The sequence below is a fragment of the Apodemus sylvaticus genome, chromosome 4, assembly GCF_947179515.1.
Source record: "Apodemus sylvaticus chromosome 4, mApoSyl1.1, whole genome shotgun sequence".
NCBI lineage: Eukaryota > Metazoa > Chordata > Mammalia > Rodentia > Muridae > Apodemus > Apodemus sylvaticus.
The window spans coordinates 68625548-68643201 of record NC_067475.1 but is presented as its reverse complement, the minus strand read 5'-3'; the positions used below and the strand labels follow the sequence as shown (position 1 = coordinate 68643201).

The following is a 17654-nucleotide window of genomic DNA, read 5'->3' as shown; positions in this document are numbered from 1 at the left end:
GCAGGCTGATTAGAAAGGCAGAACAAGACAGCCGAGCTCCTGCCTGTTCCTGGAAGAGAGGGCTGGGGTCTCATTAGCTCTGTAACAGGAAGCTTGTTTTGTGGTAATGGGTCAGGGTTGTGGAAACTGATCCGATCCTGCCGTCCATTCCAGTTACCCCCTGCCTAGTGACTGAGGCTTTCATTTGTCCAAAGCTCTGCTCTGTATGGTGTTTCAGGCTCTAAGACTGGCCATGGATGTCCATTAGGAATTTGCCTCCTTGAGGTTTCAGTCAGGCCTGCCTCCTCAAGGGAGTTTACCTTGTTGCCCTAGAGGAGCTTACTGACCGGAGGTTACGTGAACACTTGCAGGCGCAGGGGACCTGTGCTTCCTGCCAGCATGCTCCCAGGAAGGCCATGAACATCAGGTCACAGTGGCAAAAGGTTGGGCACTGTGTGGGGTTAACTAGAGAGGACCCGGTGTGGGGACTCCTGAGCTCCAGTCTCAAGTTAGTTTCTTTGAGCAGTCTTCTGGTGGATGCTCTCCTGCCTCCAGCTACCTTCTCTAGTGTGTCTGCTGCCACCACTTAACGAGGTGATTGGAATGAGTTTGAGAGTCATAATTTATATTAAAAAGATGATGGACTTTTAAGATACATTTTTTTTCCAATAAAAGAATTAAGCAAAATGGTTTCAGAGTAATCATTGCAAATGTGTGTGAGATCAAAAATCAGGCATGGCTGATATAGAAGACAACGCAGCAGACATGGAATTTTGTTCCAACATAGCCTTTCCTGAGGAGAAGACGAATTCTGGGTAGGTAAGGAAAAGCCACCGTACTCTTTCATTTGATGTTTCAAAACTACTCATTTTGACCAGGTGTGTTAACACACACCCTTAATCCCAGCTTTCGAGGGGCTAGTGGATCTCAGAGTTTGAGGTCAATCCTTTCTACACAGCAAGTTAAGGCTAGCTAGAGCTATGTAGTAAGATGCCATCTCAAAAAACCATTTTTTTTGTTTTGTTTCTGGGACAGAGTTTCTTTGTGTAGCCCTGGCTGTATAGGAACTACTCTGTAGACGGGGCTGGCCTTGAACTCAGAGATCCATCTGCCTCTGCCTGGGAGTAAAGGCTTGTGACCCACCACTGCCCAGGATTTTTTTTTTTCTGTAAAATAGTACTGGGAATGAGGAAAAAGCAGTGTGAATATTTTGTCTTGGGAGAAAAAGGTAAAGGAACAGCTGGGGGCTGCTGGCTCTAAAGTCGCAGAGCTCAGAGCACTTCTGTAGACACAGACAAGTGCTGCGGAGGAGTCTGGGCTCTGCCGTGTGCTGGGCCCCAGGTTGACCGAGTCACCACCAAAAAGAAAAATGAGACCAAAGCATGTATTTTTAGGGGTTTTTCCTCTATATTAAAAATATGTAGTGGGTGCTGGGGTTGAAAAGGGAGTTTACAATGTAGACATCTTCTCTTGAGGGTGACGTGGCCATTACCTCTGGGTTCTTTCTATCTGGGGAAGGCAAGAAAATAGAGAAAAGAGATTATAATCATAACCACATTCTTTTACTTGCTTTGCCCTGCTACAAACCATTTTCTCAGCCCTACTAGTTTGGGGTTTGGAGTGTGTGTATGTGTGTGAGTGTGAGCTTCAGGCCAGTTGTCTCCCCGTCCATGGCCACAGGAGATCCTCACATAGGCTCTGAACACAGTACTCTGGGCATTAGGCAAGTGCAGTAAGCACTCTCTTTGCTGAGTCATGTCTCTGAACTGACCTTAGTTTTAATTGTGTGTCCCCCTGAATGTGTGTGTGTGTGTGTGTGTGTGTGTGTGTGTGTGTGCAGCTACCCACAGTCCAGGGTGTCAGAGCTCCCTCAAGCAGGAGTTATACAGGTAGCTGTGAGTGGCTGATGTGTGTGCTGGAAATTTAATTTGTGTCCTTTGGAAGAGCAGTAAATGATTTTTTTTGTTTTGTTTTGTTTTGTTTTTTCGAGACAGGGTTTCTCTGTGTAGCCCTGACTGTCCTGGAACTCACTCTGTAGACCAGGCTGGTCTCGAACTGCCTCTGCCTCCCAAGTGCTGGGATTACAGGCCTGCGCCACCACTGCCCTGCTGCAGTAACTGCTCTTAACCACTGAGCCGTCCTTCCAGTGTGGCCTGGCATGTCTGCTCCCGTGCTGCCACCCACCAATCTGTGAGGTGTCCATCTCCATGCCCAGCCTGTGGTGTAGTAGATCCAACTCAGGACTTAATACATGCTAGGCAAGCACACTCCTAGCTGAACCTCTTAAGTCCAGCCCCCAAGTGCGTTATTTTTATATTAAAAATAGAATCAGGCTCACAAGGAGGAAAAGAAAAATAGAAACCAGCTAAGTCACCAAGTATGCCTTTTGTTTATTGTCTTTTTCCCCTGCCAGTCATCCCTAGCAAGTGAGAGTAAGTTATGGAGTCAGTCTGAATCTATAGTAACGTTGTGTGTGTTTGAAACAGGGTCTAGCTATCTATGTAGCTCTGGCTGGCCTGGGACTTATTATGTAGACCAGGCTGGCCTTCAACTTATAAATACCTACCTGTCTCTGCCTCCAAAGTTCTGGGACTAAAGGTGTGCACCCCCACACCTGACTTCTCGAAACTTTAGGGTCCCAGAAGGACAGTCTTTTGGGCACAGGGGTTCTGGTGCAAAACCTGGTCTCAGCTGTATGGCTCTGTGTCTGCTTTCCTCCTTCAGTGACAGGGTTCGAACCCAGTGCCTTGACATGTGTTAGGGAAGCCCACTGAACCACAACTCCAGCCTTGCTAACCTGTGAAATCATTCCTTCATCTGTAAACAGGGTAAGACCCTAGACAGTGAGGGCAGATCCGAGCACCCGCAGATACTGGCTGTTACTGTTACAAGGCTTAAGTTATCATATTAATCAGAGCTGGAGAGGTGGCTCAGCAGATAAGACCACTAACTGTTCTTCCAGAGGACCTGGGTTCAATTCCCAGCACCCACATGATGGCTCACACCATCTACAACAGTTTCAGGGAATCTAATGTCCTTTTCTGGCTTCCAAAGGCTCCAGGTGCACAGACAAACCCTAACACAATCTTTAAATCTCTTTTTTTGTTGTTTTGTTTTTGTTTTTGTTTTTTGTTTTGTTTTGTTTTTTCAAGACAGGGCTTCTCTGTATAGCCCTGGCTGTCCTGGAACTCACTCTGTAGACCAGGCTGGCCTCCAACTCAGAAATCCACCTGCCTCTGCCTCCCAAGTACTGGGATTTACAGGCGTGTGCCACCACGGCCCAGCTAAAAACTCTCTTGATCATTAACTTGTTAATATATTCTAGGTCCATTGTCTATGCATTTAGTCTTTACAGTCAAGCATTTTTGGAAAGCTGTTGATTTAAGATCAGCCAGGGCTACTTACCAAAACTCAAAAAGTAGTAAAGAAGTCTGATTTGGTCAGTAATAATCTGATGACCAGTAAGACATTGGCATTTGTTCAAGAAGTGACAAGACATGGTAGTCCATGCCTCTTATTCTGGCCCTTATAGGAGTGATGGCGTCCTTGGCTACACAGTGAATTCACGGCCATCGTTGAGACTTCCTCAGGCTACACAGTGAGTTCACGGCCATCCCTGAGACTACCTCAGGCTGGTGAGATAGCCCCAGACCTGACAACTTGAGTTTTTGATCCCTGGAAGCCACATGGTAAGATGAAAGAACTGGCTGTCTCAAATTGCCCTGTGACCTCCCCATGTGCACACATACAACAAACATGCACACAAATGTAAACAAGCCAGATAGCAGTGGTACATACCTTTAATCCCAGCAGAGGCAGGAGGATCAGAGTTCAAGGCCAGCCTGATCTACCTAGTGAGTTCCAGGACAGCCAGGGCATAGGTTCTGTCTCAAACAGTCTCAAAAAGAAAAGAAATAGTATACTGTACTGAAGGTTGTGGTGTTGGGAGAATCACCTCAACCTAGGAGTTATAGGCCAGCTTAGGCAACACAGTGGAACTCAATCAAAACAAAACAAACCAGGGCAGGGGTGGTGGTGGTGGTGGTGGTGGTGGTGGTAGTGGTGGTGGTGGTGGTGGTGGTGTGGTTAGGGAAGTAAGCAGGCTGGTCATCCAGTTCAGTAGCAGAGCACTGCCTACCTACCTGAGGAACCATATGCCACCTCAGGCCTCAACAGCATGTGCATGTGTACCCCATACACTCCAAACAAAACCGAAACCAGGCCAAGACTAGACTAACCAGCGCAAATTAAGACTCCGTAACTGACCAGTAAGTCAATCACTCTTGCAAGAACAGTGACTGTGTTAGCAACAGGGTTTGGGACACCAAGGCTTTTTTAGATTCATCAAGAAAGGCCCTGGCTCATCAGTAAAACTTACTGGTTGCGTCTCTGTGAACACTGAAGAAAGGCTATTCCAGATATCCTCCAGGCCAATCCTGACACGTTTCCAAAAGGCAAGAGCTGGGCTAGGGCTCGGGCTAGTGGGTGGGAGGATGGGTCTGCGTCTCAGGTGGACAGGAATCAGAGAAGTGGTGCTGCTCTGAAAGGTGCAGCTATGGTCAGAACAGAGACTCGAGTCCAGAGGGCACTCCTCCAGTTGCTTGTTGCAAGCGCACAGCTGGTAGGTGCAAGGCCGGTGCTCTGTGCGGAGTTCGTTCAGTGCCCCAACTCGAAGACGCCCAGAAAGACCATGCAGCTTTCCAGCCCGGCTCCTACTCATAGTGCCTGACTTACAGTGGCAATGCCATGGGCCCCAAGGCATCAGTACTACCCGCAGATCCTCGGGAGATGGCATGGCTGAGAATGAGGGTTTTTGCCACGGGGATGGGGTGGACCCAGGTGTCGACCACTGTTGCAGGGTGGACTCAGAAGACAGGTCCACCACAGTAGTCTTTGAACTGGGGGACCGCGCATCAGTGGTCAGCTTAATCTCTCGCTCCTGGCTATTGGCTATAAACCTCCCTGTAGTGCTGGAACTTCCCACAGTATTGGTGGTCGAAAAGAAACTTACAGGGCCGTCGGTGGTTTTTCTGGTATCAACCACCCCCTCTTCCAAGGAGCCATCCTCCTCCCAGTCACTGGGGCTGGGCATTGATGACCGGCTATAGCCTGTCACCGTGGACAGGAGCTCAGCAGCTGCCGGGACGGCCAGGCGGTCAGCAGTGGCCAGCGCATCATTTTCATCGTCCAGGGTTACCCTCAGCTTCCGGGATATACTGGTCCGGGCGGTGGGGTTTGTGCTCCGGAGGCTGCGGGCTGGGCCCCCAAAGCGGAAGCTGACCCGCTGCATCCCAATCGTGGTAGCAGTCTGGGTAGTCGTTTGTTCGGTTTGTTCTTCGGCCCCCGCCGCCTGGGACTCCAGACTTAGCAGCAGGGCCCAGAGCAGCATGCAGGCGGCGGGGACCATGGGGCTGGGAGTCTTGAGGTCGAGAGGTAGGCCCAGGCTCCTACCTTCTCCCCCTCCCTTCCGCTCTCCACCAACCCGCCAGGTCTCGAGGTCGTTTGAACCGACCAGGAGGATACTCAGAGGCACGCGCCTCGCCCCTCAGCTAAATGCTCTTACCGCGCAGGGCCAGCAGCCCCAGGGGCTGAGCTAAAAGTCCCCGAGGAACCCTGGTAAGCAAGAATTCTGTGCCGGAACGGAAAAGATTGTGATGTAAAGGCTTGCGGGGGAACCTGTTGGTTTCCTAGGCACAGACTTAAATCTCTCATCACAGTTTATTAAAGGCCACAGGTCTGAATTTACTAATGAGAGTGAAAACACAGGTTTTGACAGCAGTTCTCAGGATCACAGGCAGCTGACTGCTAAGAAGGGCTTGGCTTTTCAAGATTTTGCAAGCTGGCTCCTGGGTCCCCACCCCCACCCCCACGCCACCCCACCCCACCCCCGGCAGACAGGCTGGTTGTGGGGGCGGGTTAAGCCCTCTTTACCTTCCATCCACCTCCCCTCAAAGACTGCTAAGACAACTAAACGGGGAAGGATCCCAGTAGTTTTGATTACAGAGAAGGAAAATGAGACCCACATATTTTACAGCTAAAGCAGAGTTAAAAGTCAGAGCCACACCGCCTTCTTTTTGGACAGCCAAAATGCAAGCCACCCCATATATGGGGTTCCCACCCTTAACTCCCAGCTTGAAGGCAGGGTCCAGACGTGGGTAGCGCACTGAGAAGTGAGGATCGAGCACACGCTATTCGGGATGAGGTGATAGCGCCATCATGCCGACCGATCACGATCTTGGCCTGATCCTAGGTCCTCTGGCCAGCTTTGTGCAAGGTGCCTCTGGAGCCGTGCAGATCCTGGTCCAGCCTAGAGGGAAGGGGGGTGGGGACGGGGGGGGGGCGGGGATGAAGCGCAGTGAATGGGAGGAGCTAGGAAATGGAGTACTTGAATGAATCACTTCCCATCCTTTGCCCCCTAACTTCTTCCCCACTGGATTTGATCTCTTCTGCTGGCTTACCTCTTCATAGCACAGAAGTACAACACAGACTCTCCGTGTTGGGGTTATTCTTTGGTGCTCCCCCCTCAGTGTCTCTTCTAGGACAGTTTCATCTGTCCTTTAAATTCTGTTTACATTTACTTATGACTGTGCACATGCGTACGCCATGGACTTATTCCAACATGGAGGCTCTGGAGACTGAGTTCCTTCACTGACTCATCTCAGTGGCGCACCCTTCATGTGACAAATAGAGGGTCCTTCTTTTCTTCTCTAGGGGTATGCAGTTTTCCCACTGACACAACGGGAAGCAGGGCTCCTGTGTCTTGGTTCTCTGTATCTCCCCAGAGACATTAAGTAGCACGATTGGCTTTAGACATGCCATCCCAAACCAGCATCCTTAAGTGCAGGACTCACCGTCTGACAACTTCAGGTATGTGCACTTGCTCTAGTGAGATGAGCTGGGCCAGCTCCCCAAGGCTGTCCAGAAACCGGATCTTTCGAGTAAACTTGGAACTGAAGAGAGAGAATGAACCAATTGCACTTTGTCTTAGGAGAGTGAGTGATGGCGGAGGGTCTCACACAGGGAACCGAGGGAAGCAGAATAGCAGGGCTAGCAAGAGGGCAGGGAAGCCACTGACAGGATGTCTTTGTGCAGTGGACTAGTACCTGATGAAGGGCCGGACCAGAGCCAGGAAGGCCTTCACGTACCACGTGGCGTGGACAACCACCAGGGCGCGAAGGTTTTTCCGAAGCCTGAGGAAGAATCCAGCAGGATCATAAGTTCCCTGTTCCACCTCTGCCCAGGAGGGACGGGCCTTCCATGCTGTGGGCAGGCACCTTGGTGTTTCTTTTCCAAATTTCTCTGGCAGCTGTGCCTAATCACCATGCCTTGAGCCCCTCCCAATTTATTCAGCCTTCCATCCTCTGCGTTTAGGGAATGTTCCTTTAAGAGTAAGTACTTCAGTCTTCACAACCCATTTCCCACCAGCCCAGAGAAATTCTTCTTGCAGACTTCACATCACTTCCACTGTGTAGCCCAGGCTACATAAAACTCCAAGAGGAACCCTGGCGGTGGTGGCACACGCCTTTAATGTCAGTACTTGGGAGGCAGAGGCAGGCAGATTTCTGAGTTCGAGGCCAGCCTGATCTACAGAGTGAGTTCCAGGACAGCCAGGGCTACACAAAGAAACCCTGTCTCGGGGGTTAAAAAAAAAAAAAAAAAAAAAAAAAAAAAAAAACTCCAAGAGGAAGCTAGGTATGAGGGTGCGGGAGACCCCAATAGAGGCACAAGGATCAGGGGTATAAGGCTAACTGGGGCTACCCTCAGATTCTGAGGCTACATGAGCCCCTATATGAAACAAAATGAACCCCTCCCCCAAGCAAGAAGCAGCAGCTCTTTTTTTTTTTTTTTTTTTTTTTTTTTTTGGTTTTTTGGATTTGGGTTTTTCGAGACAGGGTTTCTCTGTGTAACCCTGGCTGTCCTGGAACTCACTCTGTAGACCAGGCTGGCCTCGAACTCAGAAATCCCCCTGCCTCTGCCTCCCAGAGTGCTGGGATTACAGTTGTGTGCCACCACTGCCCCGACTGAAGCAGCAGCTCTTGAGTGGGAAAAAATATCAGCAAAGAGGAAGAATGGAAAAGGCGCAAGAAGGAAACTAGGCGAGGGTGAGATGGGCCACGCCAGGCATGGTGATGACCTAAGCACTGGGGAGGACGGAGGGACGGGAAGACCAGGAGTGCTGCATGATGAGAAAACAAAGGTGGGAGAAGGCGCAGGAGCAGGGAATGAGTTCTGTGTCAGGCAGAAGGGAAGAGAGCACAGTGGAGACGTGGGAAGCAGGTGGTAAGACTTGGAGAGGAGAGTGGCTCCACGCGCCAGGCACCACGCCATGCGAATTCATGAGGAAACTAAACAGGAAAGCTGTGAGCTGTCCAAAATGTAGCTAGTAAGTCATAAGGGTGAGATGTCCCTGGCCGTAGAGAGTACAAGAGGAGACCGGTTGAAGGGACATGGAAGGACACATAAACGGTGGCACTGAGCGTGGTGAGTCAGTCAGCGGTCCCTGCACTCAAGAGGCTGAGGCTCGAGGGTATCATGGGCCATACAGCAAGTCAGTCTCAGGAAAGAAAGGGAAAGAGACCCACCAAGGATCCAACTAGAAGAGGAGAAAAACAGAAACACGGAAGAGATGCTAGAGAGCTGTGACCCTCTTCCCCTTGGATCTCACCTCCTGTCCAAGGTCCGGTAACACTGCCGTATCCAGCTCAGAGGGGGCACTTGGGCTCTGCTGGTGCCACCACTCAAGTGAACAAGCAGATAGTTTTCAGCTACCAGCAGCTCCAAAGTTCCCACCATATACCTGGGGGCAACATTGTAGGGAAGGGATAGGCTGGGCGCTCCCCCCCCCCCAACTCAGCAGCATGAATGCAGAGATTCTCCAGTCAGCGAATGGTTTGGGCACAGGACTTTTCTATTAGGCTGGAGGTTGTGCAACAAAGGCCAAGATAGTGTGAACCAGGAGCCCTTCTCTTCCAGCCAGGAGCCCACTCTTGGAAAAGCCCATGAAGATAGCCCTCACAAAACACGGGCAAAACCAACAACTAGTTCCTGATTCCAAAGTGACTACCAGAGCTAAGACCCACCTACAGGGCCCTAAAGTCACCTAATATGGCAATACCCATACCTTACCAGCACGCCACCACTTCCCCTCCCTTCCTCTATAAAAAGCCCCTATCCCAGCCCAGGTGGGCAACCGCCCTGACTTCCTCCGGTGAGATTGGGGAACCCACCGGGGAGCAATCAGTTCTCATTAAACCTGCTTTTATACTTTCAATTTGACTCAGTTTGACTTATTGCTTCGGTGGAGATGCCTTTCACTTTCTACTTTCCCTGGACTCTGTCCCCTCCTTCCGGGTTCCCACCTCACCTGAATAAGTGTTCCATGATGTAGGTGTAGTTGGGGATGCTGCTTCGGGGTAGATAGCAGGAAGCAAAGAGGATGACAGCATTGAGGCCGTCGCCATGGTAACCTGGGGACCAATAGAAGGAAGATAGATTCAGTCCCAGATCTGCAAATAGTACTTCTGTTTAGGGTGAAGGATAATGAAGGTCTTTGGAAGTCAAAGAATGGATGCTAGACAACCTAACACCTGAACTTCCAGCTAAGGCATGTTGTCAAACTGTCACTGTTTTGGTGATCCTTTTATTTTGTGTATGGGTGATTTGCTTGCATGTTATGTGCATTGTGGGGATCAGAAGAAGTTGTGAGACTCCCCTGGAACTGGAGTTATAGTCGTGAGCTGTCATGTGGGTCCTGGGAACCCAGCCCAAGTGCTCGGTGAGAACAACAACTGCTGTTCCCTGCTAAGCCAGCTCTCAGCATGACGGCCACTGTCAGTCACTGAGGCTGTTGTCTCGTGTATCACTGTGCACGTGCACAGAGGAGTCTACATGAGGGGTCAGAGGGCAACTTTGGAGGAGCTAATTCTCTCCTCAAATCTCTCCATGGGTTCTGGGGATCAAACTCAGGTTGCCAGCGTGCATGGTGGGCACCTTTGCTCACTGTGTCCATCTTCCCCCCTCCCCCTCCCCCCCAAACAGCGCCATGGTCTCTGCCCTTGTATTGCCTTTGCCATTACCTCCATGAGATAAGACTTTCTTATAGGGCTCAATGACGGTCATGTCCACGCGCTGCTCTCGTTGTCCTGTTCTAAACACTCTCCAGCGATGACCATCTTCTCCAGCCACATCGCACACACATCCCCGGCCCAGCCTTTCGGCTGCCTCGCTGGCCCCCAGGCCCTCTGCCCGAGGCAAGTCATCTGAAACACACAGGAAGGAAGGCTGAACAAGGCAGCTTTCATGTAATCTCCTGGGTCAGTAGAGTTTACTCCTCCAGTTTTTGTTTGTATGCTTGGGTGTTTGGGAGAAGGTCTCATTGTGTGGCTCAGGCTAGCTTCCGACTCCTGACTCTTGTGCCTCAGCCTTCTGAGTGCTAGCATGCCTGTTTTAACCTCTCGTGTTTTAGTATTTTCACTGACTCTCAGTTTGTCCAATTAACTCAAGTCCCTGTGTGTCTTCTGCCTCTTAACTTTCTCTTTCACTAGACTATGGCCTTAGTATTCTCTCTCTCTATCCTTCAGCCCCTCACCACAATCTCTCCCTTTTTTCCTCCCCACACCTGGTGTGTGTGTGTGTGTGTGTTTGGTGTTTTGGAGACAAGTGTCTCTATTTAGCCTTGACTATCTTGGAACTCAGTATTTAGGGCCAGGCTGGCCTAGAACTCACAGAGATCTACCTGTCTGCCTCCTGAGTGCTGGGATTAAAGGCATGGACCAGCAGCCATGTCAAGCTCTGGCTTTTTAAAACATGGGTTGTGGGGACGTAACACAGGTCCTCATGCTTGTGTGGCCAGCAGTTTGCCAAGTGAGGTATCAGCCTGAGTTGTTTTCAGTCTACTGTCATCAAATGTGACCAGACATCCCATGATTAGAACCTTTGTGCTATTCCTCATTGTCTAGCCTACAAATGTCTATACCCTTAGCATAGCAACAGGGGCCACCATGGTATGAACTTTGCCAGCTTAACCCAGCACTATCTCTTGATATTCTTTCTCTGCCTCCCAGCCCTTCATATATAGTCAGGCTTTGTGCTTTGACTGCCCTGTATTCCACGCTATTGCCTGAATTGCTACATCTATCTGGAACATCCCCACTCTAACCCTGATAAACGTGACTCTTAGCATTCAGGCCTGGACTCAGAATCTTTTCAAAATATCCACAGGGAAAGCCTGACTTTCAGCTGCAATTATTTATAGTGTTTCCTAAGGTTAGGGAACCCTGTGTTTGTATTTGTTTGTTTAGTTCTTTGGGGGACAAGGCTTCACATTGTAGCTCCCTCTGTAGCATAGACTGTCCTCCGACTCTTGGCAATCTTCCCACCACAGCCTTAGAGCTGGAAGAGAGACATGCAGCCACCCTAGAGCTGGATCACAGACGTGCAGTCACCCCTGGCCTGCTGCTTGTCCTTATTACCTTAGGCTTTCAGGCTGGCTTCTGGCTGTAGTCCCAGCACTTGGGAGGCCAAGACAAGTAGGATCTTAAGTTTGAGACCAGCCTGGGTTACAAGAGACATCCTGTCCCAAACACGACAGACAAATGTAATAATTCAGTCCTAGACCAGGGCAACATGGAAGAAATGCTTTTTTCTTTCTTTCTTTTTTTTTTTTTTGTTTTTTTTTTTTTTGTTATTTTTGTTTTTTTTTTGTTTTTTTTTGTTTGTTTGTTTGTTTTTGTTTTTGTTTTTCAAGACAGGTTTCTCTGTGTAGCCCTGGCTGTCCTGGAACTCACTCTGTAGACCAGGCTGGCCTCGAACTCAGAAATCTGCCTGCCTCTGCCTCTCAAGTGCTGGGATTAAAGGTCTGTGCCACCACTGCCCGGCCTTTCTTTCTTTCTTTCTTTTGCCTCAATATTTTGTCCTTTGTTTGCTTTTTTTTAGTTTTGAGACAATGTCCCACTCTGTAGACCAGGCTGGCCTCTAACTCACAGAGATCCACTTGCCTCTGCCTTCCATATGCTGGGATTAAAGGCTGGAACCAGCACATGCAGCTTAGATCTTTTCTTTTATTATTATTATTATTATTATTATTATTATTATTATTATTATTATTATTTTATGTGTATGTGTGTGTTTCTTGAATGTATGTCAGGATACTACATGTGTGCCTGGTACTGTGGAAGCCAAAAGAAGGTGTTAGATCTGCTGGACCTGGAGTTACAGGTGGTTCTGAGCCACTACGTGGGGCAGAACCCATGTCATCTGGAAAAGCAGCTAGTGCTCTTAACTAATGAGCCACCTCTTCTGCCCTCTGATCTTTTTCTTAATAAAATTCTCCTCCTAGTCTTTGGCTGGTCTCCTACCCGCTCTGGAAGCTGCTCCTTTCCTCTTTGAGGAAATCTAGGTTGCCTGTCTGATCTCTCAGCTACTACCCCCTCTTTCTTTTCTTTCTTTTCTTTCTTTCTTTCCTTCTTTCCTTCCTTCCTTCAGATTCATTATTTTAAGTTGTATGAACATTTTGCTTGCATGTAAGTATGTGCCCCACATGCATGCCTGGTGCCCTTGAGGTCGGAAGAGGGCGCAGATCCCCTGGGAGTGGAGCTAGACAGCTGCCACATGGGTGCTAGTTATTAAATTCAGGTCCTCTGGAAGAGCGGCCACACTCCTAACCACTGAGCCACACTGCTGCCTGCCTGATTAGCCTTCCATCCCACCCCAGCCATCTACCTTGAGCTGCATTTTCTACCAGCCCCACCCTTGGCTGTACTCCCACCTTCCCATTCAAACTCATGTCCGCTGTCCAGCTGCTCAGAGTCTGAAGGGGTCTCCAACTCATCCACTTCCAGGTCCAAGCTGCCGGCAGAGGAGGAAGACACAGAGCGGGTGGAAGAGGCTCCATTTTCTCCTGTTCCCTCAGTCAGACTCAGCTGCCATTCTGGGGCAGAAAGCCGCTTCCGCATAGGGCGCTGGCCACACAAGGCCAGACTGCTGGGGGTGCCTGTGATTGGAAGACAGGAGAAAGAAAATACACAGATGGAAAACTGTGTGAGTGGATGGTGATTTGAGATTCCTGTGTGAAATGGAGGCATATGCCTGTAATCCCAAGACTACAAAGGAAGACAGACAAGAGGACCACAGTTCAAGGCCGTCTTGACTACAGACTGAGTTATAGAGCAGTCTGGCCTACACGAGTCTGTATCAAAAGAAACACACAAATGCACAGGGACTCCTAGGCACAGGCTTGGTGGCTCGCACCTGCAATTACAGCATTTGGGAGGCAGAGGCAGGAGGATAGCTGCAAGTTCTATCCTCTTGCTTGTTTTTGTATGTATGGGTATTTCTTTCTTTCTTTCTTTTTTCTTTCTTGAGACAGGGTTTCTCTATGTAGCCCTGGCTGTTCTGGAACTCACTCTGTAGACCAGGCTGGCCTTGAACTCAGAAATCCGCCTGCCTCTGCCTCCCAAGTGCTGGGATTACAGGCGTGCGCCACCACCGCCAGGCTGGGTATTTCTTATATGCATGCTTGTGTGTACTCTCAGAGCCTAGCAGCGGGTGTCAGATCCCTGGGACTGGAGTTAAGCTTGGTCGTAAGCCATCATGGGGGTTCTGGGAACCAAACCAAGGTCCTCTAAGAATAGCCAATACTTCTCAACTGCTGAGCCATCTCTCCAGTCCTGGAAAGTGCAAGATTGAGGCCAACTCAGGCTACATGAGTTTGAGACCAGCCTGGGCTAGAAAGTTGAGTCAGTCTCAAAGAAACCCAATTATATCACAGGCACAGTGGTGCTCACCTGTAATCCCAGCACCCAGGAGGCAGAGGAGGGAGATCTAAATGAGTCCCAGGCCAAGACTACATAGAAAGACACTGTTTCAAACAAACAAACGAACGAACAAATGAATGAATAAATGAACAAAACCCACTGAGCACCAACAGTAACTAAAATTAAATTTTAAATGACATAATACCTGTGAATTTTGAGGAAGGGATGTGACCTGGGGCAAGTACAACGGGAGGGGGGGACAATGGGGTGCAAAGAGAATACACAGGGATACCTCGCTTTAACAACAGAGCCAGAAGTCAGCTCAAACCCCAGGTCTAGTTTCCACCTTCCTTTCCCTACCTGCCTGTGAGCCTCTCTGAGGGTCTTCGGGGTCTCCAGATGAGCCAGGCTCCTCAGGAAGCAATCTAGAGGGGAGGGATTCAACAGGGGCTTAGACAGCCCCCCAGCCAGCTGCCCTCTGTCAGCCTTCCCTCTCCACCATGCTTGCTTCTCTTCTTGCCCCAATTTCCCCTAAAGTTGTTTGGTCTCCAGGTGCGTTTTGCCTACATGTTTATCTGTGTATCACACATGTGCCTGATGCTCTTGGTGCCCAGAAGAAGGCATCAGATCCCCTGGGACTGGAGCAAAGGACGATAGTGAGGCACCAGGGAGTTTCGGAGACTCAAACCCGGGACCTTGGGAAGAGCCACAGGGAGGGCAAATGGCTCTCAGCCTCACCTGGGAAACTCTTCATCCTGCCACTCCTCCCTCAGCTCCAGCTCGCCAAGTCTCAGGGCTGCTCCTGGTTCCGAGGCTCCTGCCTTCTCCTCGGCCCTGAAAGTCAATGCCCCAGAGGGAAAGACCATGAAACGACCTAGACAGTATCCTAAGGGAGCCAGACATCAGGCGGCAGACACTGGTGTGAAGAACATGGTGTGGAGGCCCCGTCTACATGTACAGGTGTTTCCCTTCCCACTGGGCAGCGCAGGTCATCTGCTGCTCAGCTTAGCCGAGGGGAGGGGAGGATCCATTTGTCTCGATGGGAGTGGCTTCACCCTCCGTGTAGGAGTGAAGGGCACCTCACATCCTGACTGCCTGGAGCCCAGACAGACCTGCCCAGCTAACCCTGGGCAAAGCAGTAGCAGATGGCACCTGTCAGCCCAGCCTTTCCGCTGCTGTGCTTGGAAAACAGGGGACAGGCACAAGGGCAGAGGAGAAAGGAGGGGTTCACTGGAAGGCAGAACCAGGGTATACATTTGGTTCTGGGTCAGGTTTTCTAATGGCTATTGTAGAGGATGGGAGAGAGACAGACAGACAGAGAGAGGGAGGGAGGAGAGAGAGACAGACAGACAGAGAGACAGAGAGAGAAAGACAGAGAGAGACAGAGAGAAAGAGGGAGGGAGGAGAGAGACAGACAGAGAGAGACAGAGAGAGAGACAGAGAGAGGGAGAAAGGAGAGAGACAGACAGACAGACAGAGAGACAGAGAGAGAGAGACAGGGAGGGAGGAGAGAGACAGAGGGAGGGAAGAGAGAGACAGACAGAGAGACAGAGACAGAGAGACAGAGAGGGAGGGAGGAGAGACAGAGAGAGAGACAGAGAGAGGAGAGAGAAAGTGAGAGAGAGGGAGGGAGGAAGGGAGAGGAGAGGAGAGGAAGAGGGAGGGAGGAGAGAGAGAGAGAGAGAGAGAGAGAGAGAGAGAGAGAGAGAGATATCTATTACACATAAACTAGAAACTTTTCTTTAAAGTGTGGGATTGGTTCCATGCTGTATTCATTTCCTGTCCCACACCATCCGGTCCCTTCTCTGCAAACTTCTCCTCATGTTCTTCTTTGAGGAAGCCAGGACGGCCTGGCAGGTAGGAAACGCCCTCTCTGGCTCCAGACAGGCCAAGGCCGCACTGCACTTACCCTTCTTCTAATGTCTCTTTTCCTGTTTCTTGCCTGGTTCCCATCTTCCCAGATCGTCCTGTGTTCTGTGGGACTTGAGGAAGACAGGAGGCTGTGGTCCCAGACTCTGCACTCCTGTGTCAGCTGTCGCTCCTGCCTCTAAGGAGGCAGGAGGTGTGGAAGGGAGGTAACCTCATCTTCAAACAGGTTTTGCCACCTCCCCTCCCAAGGAGCAGGTTTGCCCAAAAGCCCAGCCTCTTGTGTGGGGGCGGGCTTTCAGGTGAAGAGTGAGATTTCTAGGGTGGCAATCCGTCTCCATTCCAGATTCTTTATAACCTGGAAGCCCTTTGTTTTGCCCTTTAAGGTGGGGGGAGGTGTTAAAGCTAATTGTGTGTGTGTGTGTGTGTGTGTGTGTGTGTGTACACTCCTGTAGAAGCCTGAAGCTGGCATTAGGTGTCTTCCTCTACCTGCTGAGGCAGGGTCTCCCAGTTGAACCCATGGCTCACTGATTCCACTAGCTTTAGCCAGACAGACTAATCCTAGGGATTCCCCTGACCCTTCCTCCCAAGAGCCGGGGTTACAGGCAGATGCTGTATCTGCCCAGCCTTTGTGTGTCCTGGAAATCCAAAGCTGGGTGCTCTTGCTTGGATGAGTATCTTATGCACTGAGCCAGCTCCCGGCCTTTTTTTTTAAGTGTCTTACATTTTAGACCAGTCTGATGTGGAATGGGTGGTCACATGCTCTTTCTGCCTCAGGTCCAGCCAGGAGCTAGGTGTTACTTATTTTTAAAATATTATCTATTGTGTGTGTTGGAGTACGCATGTGCGCCCACGCATGTGCACCCACGGGTGTGCCAGGTCGGGGAGGGTGTTCTCTATCACGTTGCCTGTCTCTTTCCAACAGGTGTCTCTCTAACCCTGGATCCCGGCTCTCGCACTGCTTAGGCTGGAAGCCCACAGCGCCTTCCTGTCTGCTCTGATTGGAGCTGCGGGGACTGGCTTGAGCTGCATCTTGTTATGCGGATGCTGGGATCTGAACTGATTTTCTTTTTCTTTTTTGTTGTTGTTGTTTTTTCGAGACAAGGTTTCTCTGTGTTGCCCTGGCTGTTCTGGAACTCACTCTGTAGACCAGGCTGGCCTGGAACTCAGAAATCTGCCTGCCTCTGCTTCCCAAGTGCTGGGATTACAGGCGTGCGCCACCACTGCCGGTCTTGAACTCATTTTCATGACTAAGGGGAACACAGTTTTATGCTGAGCCACCTCTCTATCCCTTGGGGCTTAAAAAACATTTCTCTAAATTTTATGTGCATAGGTGTATTGTCTACATATCTGTGCACCAGGTGTGTGGCTCGTGGCCTTGGAGGATAGAAGAGGGTTTCAGATTTCCTGGGACTGGAGTCACAGGTAGCTGTGAGCCCTGTGGTTGCTGGGAAATAACTGTGGGTCCTCTGGAAGAGAGCAGTCAGCCCTCTTAACCACTGAGCCATCTCCCTAACATTTTTATAAATTACATTTTGCTTTTGAGTGTGTGACATCTTGTGAGAATAGGTACTTTCCTTTTACCATGTAGGTACAAAGAATCAACTTCAGCCGGTCATCTTGGCCCCAGGCGCCTCCGCCCATACCATCTCATAGCCCTAGCTCCTACCTTTTAAAAGCAGGTCCTGGTGCGGGCCTGTACCCTCAGCTTCTCAGGAGGCTGAGTAGGAATGCAAGTTCAAAGCCAGCCTGGGCAACTTAGTGAGACTGTCTCCAAACAGAAAGTTAAAAACAGGTAGGGATGGAGGTGTGGTGCACGCCTTTAATCTCAGCACTCAGAAGGCAGAAGCAGGTGGATCTCTTGAGTTCAAAGCAAGCCTGGTCTATAAATCAAGTTCCAGGATAGCCAGGGCTATCTAGAGAAACCCTATCTCAAGACAAAAGTAAAAAATGGGCTACGGCCGGGCGTGGTGGCGCATGCCTGTAATCCCAGCACTCTGGAGGCAGAGGCAGGTGGGTTTCTGAGTTCGAGGCCAGCCTGGTCTACAGAGTGAG

General features: G+C 50.1%; 2 protein-coding genes across 2 annotated transcripts; both read right to left on the bottom strand.

Moving 5' to 3' along the window:
* Positions 1-1388: 1388 nt before the first annotated feature.
* On the bottom strand, positions 1389-5808 carry C4H1orf56 (chromosome 4 C1orf56 homolog). Its single transcript, XM_052178589.1, has 2 exons — positions 4358-5808; positions 1389-1488 (listed from the first exon to the last, which is right to left on the bottom strand). Exons 1-2 carry the CDS (start codon positions 5384-5386, stop codon positions 1468-1470), a joined length of 1050 nt encoding a protein of 349 aa, XP_052034549.1. The 5' UTR covers positions 5387-5808; the 3' UTR covers positions 1389-1467.
* Positions 5809-5873: 65 nt separating this feature from the next.
* Positions 5874-15782, bottom strand: Bnipl (BCL2 interacting protein like). The gene is made up of 10 exons (XM_052178588.1): positions 15643-15782; positions 14472-14567; positions 14094-14158; positions 12746-12970; positions 10056-10238; positions 9344-9446; positions 8645-8776; positions 7083-7169; positions 6831-6929; positions 5874-6286 (listed from the first exon to the last, which is right to left on the bottom strand). Exons 1-10 carry the CDS (start codon positions 15684-15686, stop codon positions 6226-6228), a joined length of 1095 nt encoding a protein of 364 aa, XP_052034548.1. The 5' UTR covers positions 15687-15782; the 3' UTR covers positions 5874-6225.
* Between the last annotated feature and the right edge of the window lie 1872 nt (positions 15783-17654).

What these genes read in the sequence shown, in the direction of transcription:
- C4H1orf56 (XM_052178589.1), bottom strand. Translation starts at nt 5,386, where the DNA reads ATGGTCCCCGCCGCCTGCATGCTGCTCTGGGCCCTGCTGCTAAGTCTG. An exon ending in TGTTCACAGAGACGCAACCA is followed by an intron (nt 1,489 to 4,357) that starts GTAAGTTTTACT and finishes TGCCTTCCCCAG; the next exon opens with ATAGAAAGAACCCAGAGGTA.
- Bnipl (XM_052178588.1), bottom strand. Translation starts at nt 15,686, where the DNA reads ATGGGAACCAGGCAAGAAACAGGAAAAGAGACATTAGAAGAAGG. An exon ending in ACATGAGTTTGAATGGGAAG is followed by an intron (nt 10,239 to 12,745) that starts GTGGGAGTACAG and finishes TGTGTGTTTCAG; the next exon opens with ATGACTTGCCTCGGGCAGAG. An exon ending in ATCATGGAACACTTATTCAG is followed by an intron (nt 8,777 to 9,343) that starts GTGAGGTGGGAA and finishes TGTTGCCCCCAG; the next exon opens with GTATATGGTGGGAACTTTGG.